The 5469-nt window shown below is 37.4% G+C and overlaps 1 protein-coding gene across 1 annotated transcript in view; it reads right to left on the reverse strand.

Moving 5' to 3' along the window:
• The window catches only part of LOC109955204 (gamma-aminobutyric acid receptor subunit rho-1-like), a 16563-nt gene extending 11101 nt beyond the window's left edge, over positions 1-5462 (reverse strand). The window contains exon 1 of the mRNA XM_020591132.1: positions 4033-5462. Coding sequence (XP_020446788.1) covers positions 4033-4139 — 107 coding nt within the window. The 5' untranslated portion in view covers positions 4140-5462. The remainder of the gene's footprint in view (positions 1-4032) is intronic.
• Between the last annotated feature and the right edge of the window lie 7 nt (positions 5463-5469).

The following is a 5469-nucleotide window of genomic DNA, read 5'->3' on the forward strand; positions in this document are numbered from 1 at the left end:
GCAGGTAGGAGCCTAAGTTGGGAGAATTTTACATTTAATCTCCCATCTTGACTGTCCTCAAAGAATTTGTGTAAAGGGAACCAAATAACTTGATTTTATTCTGACAGGTGACTGGGAAGACGGCTGCGATTACTAACACTAACGTCATTACTAATACTGATGTAAATAACTTGCTTTAAATGTTTGCAGGATACATTGATGTTGTTTTTACATGTCTGAAGTTTATGTGATTGTGAAACAGCCTATTAGGATTGACAGAGAATAAGTTATAAGTGTCAGACACCAGATTGAACAGCAGAGGTCTGTCTTATTTTAAATTTTTTACTTGAGTACATTGGGTGTATCTTATCAATACATTATGTAATTATATAATAGAAAGAAAGCGCCTTAACCACTAGCCTACCAGGGAGGCATAAAGAAATTATATAATATGCTATATTCTATTATATATCATCTTATATTATGGTTATTAGAAAATGATTATAGAGATAATGAATGAATGGATGGATGAATGGAAACAATCAATTCGGCCAGACCCATTACTGAATTACATGACAGGACTGTCAGACATGTACTAGCAGATGTCTTGTAATTTAGTAACACCCAAAATTTAAAAAAAAAACCTCTCCTGGAATCGCAACCTTAACGTGGTGGAGAGGTTTGTGTGTCCCAATGATCCTGGGAGCTGTGTTGTCTGGGGCATTAGCCCCTGATAGGGTCTCCCATGGCAAATTGGTCTCAGGGGAGGGACCAGACGAAGAGCGATTCAAAAAAACCAGATGATTATCTGCAGCATCTTTTATCTACCTACTCCAAAAAGTGACATGGACATCAGGAACAGGTTTTACACATCTGAAAGCTTAGCAATTATACCGAAAATCCCATAAAAATCAAATATGTTTAATCTTTTCTGTAATCCTTCTTTTATTCTAATGTTTTTGTTGTAATAAATATTAAATTGGAAAATGAGTGACATTTCACTTATCTTTTATAAATCTAACTTGGAATGAAAGCAGCATCAACATTGTTGTTCTAAAATAAAACCCTCTTTATACACTGTAAGGCCAGATAAGTTGAATTTACATAAAACATTTGAGGAAACGGTTGCCTTAAAAAGTAATGTGTAATGAAAATGTGAATAATTTAACTTAAACTTTTGAGTTGCCAAGTTCATTCAACTTAAAATCCTTTATAATATCAACTTCTTTGCCCTGTTACTCTACTTGGAAACTTAAGTTCAATGCACTAAATTCCAATTTGATTTAACTTAAAAATCCTTTGTAATAAATTAAAAGAGCAAAAAGAGGGAAACTAGAAATATAAAACAGGTTGATTCATATGTATAATCAAAATGTGCTTTTTGACTCATGAATAATCCAGAGACTTTTTTTTTGTTGGTGTGTGTTCTTTTCACACTAATGAAAGAAATAATGGAGAGAAGACAAGTTGGACTTCTATATAAATATATGAGATTTCCGTCCCCCTGCTAGATGAAGATTCAGATATTTACATTTGATTTGTATTCACACACTGTGTGTGTTAGCAGAGAGAAGACTGACATGAGGGGATTTTTAATTAGTTGAGGGAGTAAAAGCGATGAACAAACTTTAATAAGACGACACCAACGTTTATAGATGATAGTGTTGCTTTGAGCCAATTGTCCATTGTGTCTTTTGTAGATTTTCCTTAGACGATTGTGCTCATTTTATACTTATAGATCACCTTAGGGCTGAGATAATCACTTGAAATGACTACAATTCCATCAAGGATTGTTTAAAGCTTTAATCCTGCACTGTTATCACACATCACTTCAGATCATGTTCTCTGATAGTTTGTCATGATACAAGCAGCTGCAGGTAATGCATGTTATGTCAAACACATTTAATTCACTCTCATGCTTAATAGTAAGCAGACTGGTGTTTGTGCCTCCTCTGATCAATAAGTAACAGCAGAACTTAAAGCATGAAGAGTGATAATGTCTCTAGAGGCATGGGGATTATAATTTGTCAGGCTTTGTTGAATACATTAAGTGGAAGTAAATCATTCAATGCTGATAGCGCTATGAGGCATACAGAGCCGTTTGGGAAAATCTTATCATAATGCGAAGACAGTTTCTGATTCACAGACTGCAGCTGAACTCTGTGGCTATATATCTACAAAAGAACATTGTTTTGTAGAGCTGGTGTTACATTAACTTTGGACTAGAGGTGGAACAGTTAGTTGAATAACCATTTACCCAACAGTTAGAATTAAACCCTAGCCATTCTGATTAAACAATTAGTAATCCAAGACAGGGGGTTTCAACAAATTGTGACCCAGGGACTGGTTTTCTGAATAAGAAGTAAGGCGAGGGCCACTGTTGTGGGGTGGATATGCCGGATGGGCGCTATTTTAATCCTGAAGGTCACCCTGGGTTTTCTAAATTGTATATATTTGCATGAATTTGATTATTCACAAACAATAAGTGATACATGGACAGGAGCTAAAAATAAAAGATTTCTACAGTGAAACTACATCATTGAATACATGATCGGGGCCACCTGCATCTTTCACAGATTACCAGGGGGCCACTGGTTGAAAACCTCTGATTTAAGACATTTTTCAAGCAAAATGCCAAACACTGCTTATAGCTGTAGCTTCGCAAATGGGAAAATTCCTTACTGTTATTTGTTTTATGTGATAGTTGATTGAATATTCTGTGGTTTAGAACTGTTGGTTGGAAAAGCAAACAATTTCAATACATCAGCTTAATGTGCATTTTTCAGTACTGATATTAAATAGACCAAATGATGTACACATTCTTTCAATGCCTGAATGTCGGGCTGCACCTCTACTGCCCCGTGCCCTACAGAGAAGTGATAAAACATCCAGAGCTGAAACAGTTAATAAGTCATTCAGGAGTAAAGCCATTGGAACTATTTTGATCATCAATTTTTAAAAGTCATTTTTATGTAAACATGGGGAAATATCCACTGGGATAAGCTTCTTAAATGTGAATACTTTCTGGTTTTCTTTGTTTTATATAATACTAAACTGAATATCAACAAGAATATCAGCAAGACATTTATTTCACCAGTGGCTCTGGGAACTTGTGATGGACAGTTTTTGCTGACATTTTATAAACTAAACAGTTAATTGTGAAACTACATGACAGATGAACCCATAGTGAAAAGAATCATCATGTGCAGTCCTGCTTTACTCACATCAGAATGGAATCATTCAAAATATTTCTCTGTCAGTTATGCAAGGTATTCAAATATTCGGGTTTTCAGGTCAGCAATTAGACAAATTTAAGTGGTCCCACAATTTCTACACAAAAGATACTAAATCTACTGAAGTGCTTTTATTCTTTAAAATGTGTCAAATTTTAAGCAAGCCATTAAAATGTTCATCAATTATGAATATCAACAGCAAAGTCAGCATTTCTAATGTAGGTCAAAAAGACTGAAATAACAGTTGTTATTAACTGTTATTGTTATTACTTTTATTAACAAATACAATCCCCTATACAGTATATATGTACATCAGTTCTAATGTCAGACCTGATTCAATCTATAATATTAAGAGCTGAGGATCCTTAGGTGATTCCCTGATATAGTTCAGTCCTGACAAAGACATCTAATTCAATGGATGCACTAAGAAGGCAGCAATTAGCCCAAATAATCACCTGAGAATGATATAGAGTACAACCACTGCTGGAGAAAAAAACAGCCAGTAACTGGCCTGCAGCAGTTGTGGGGCAAGAGGACATAGCATTCATCAGCAGTACATAAATAGATGTGGGGATTTAGGTCTCCCTCCCTCCAATCTGCTGTCTGGGTAAATGTGTTTTCAGATGGGGGGGGGGGAGAGCACAGGTGACACAGGAAACATCTGACAACATCATGTAAACCTAAAAAAAAAACATTTATAGAACATAATGAAGTCCTTTTGAGAAAAGGAGTGTTCATATCGTTTCCAGTTTTTGAACTAAAAGCTTCAGGCAAACTGTCATACATCCTGGTGATGCGTCCGTGACTACTAAAACATTACCTGCTTTGTTTGTAGGTCTCCAGCTTAAGACCCTTCGGCTGGGCTATCTTCCCAGCTGCGCCCGCGAGCCAAACACAGAAGAGCACAATAACAGCGTCCACCTGCATGATTCACATTCCCCAGAGGACGGACCTCTCCTGTCAGTCACGGTCTATTCCTCTCCAGGGTTTGCAGCACTCTGCCTTCCTGACACATTCCCTTCTCCAGCACTGGAGCCGATAAGAGGGAGAAAAACAGCAACAGCAACAGCAGAAGCTACTGGGCTATTCTACAGCCTGAGTGGAAAACATGCTATGGTGCTTAATCTCCACTGTGGGAAAAGCAATTTTGACTAAACCTATAAATCCTTGGCGTCAGATGGTACAGATTTGATCCCTCCAGCAGCGGATGTGCCTGCCTCTCTGTGCTCTGCTGTGCTCAGATATCCTGCACTGATGTGCTCTCCTCTACTTTGCACCGCCCAGAAACACCAGTTCTCACAGTGATGCAGCGTGCTCACTTGTGAGGTCAACTCTTTAGAGATACAGGCACACTGAGGCTGAGAGGAAGCTCTTTGTGTGTGTGTGTGTGTGTGTGTGTGTGTGTGTGTGTGTGTGAGATGACAGGCCTCTTGGCTCCTTTTGATGCTGGAGTGTCTTATGTGGCACCTCAAAAATGTTTTGACATTCAACCAGAATTTCAAAAGCTGAATTTCTACTTGTTAGTGAAGGATTTCAGCGTTGCTTAGTATAAACTTGGAGAGTGAAAGTAGGGGGGGTTTGGGATTGGAGAGGTATTTGCTTTCTTGCTGCTGTGAATATTTCCATAGTTTTTTTTCTCAGGGGACCCAATTTCATGTTTTTGGACACTGCAAAAATCATCACACAGGTGGATGCGCCATCAAATCCAGCAGAAATGAAGCCAACATAGGTTTTAAACAACAAACCTGCAAAACTAAATAAGTCAGAAGGAATATATTATAGAATATTAAGACAATATGACAAAATACTTTTAATATTTACAATATTTTCAACAAGCATTTTGTCTTATATTTTGTCAGGTGATCAGTAAAAAACAGGACTAGTTGCAATCGAGTGCCAACACTTAACATGCCACTGCAGTCTGATCATCACACACTTAACCTTCTCCTTCTAAACACCCAGAGAATTTTTTTAAATGTATTGACACAGTAAAGGGTGTGCCACTATTTGTCAGTCAAGGCATGTTGTCCATTTGAATAAACCAATCAAACACAGACTGAGTACTGACATCACCATCACCGGGATATGTGTCCCATTTTTAGCAGACAGAAGCGCTGGATTATAAGATGAATTTGAGTTACATCCATGGACTTCATTCAGAAAATTCATGTAAGTAATGTTAGGTATTGCTTGTGTTTCAGATTTGTGGATCCTTATTTATAGCAATCCTGCTAAACAAGCAAGTATAACAGCCGCA

The sequence above is a fragment of the Monopterus albus genome, unplaced genomic scaffold (genome assembly GCF_001952655.1).
Source record: "Monopterus albus unplaced genomic scaffold, M_albus_1.0 scaffold13.1, whole genome shotgun sequence".
Taxonomy (NCBI): domain Eukaryota; kingdom Metazoa; phylum Chordata; class Actinopteri; order Synbranchiformes; family Synbranchidae; genus Monopterus; species Monopterus albus.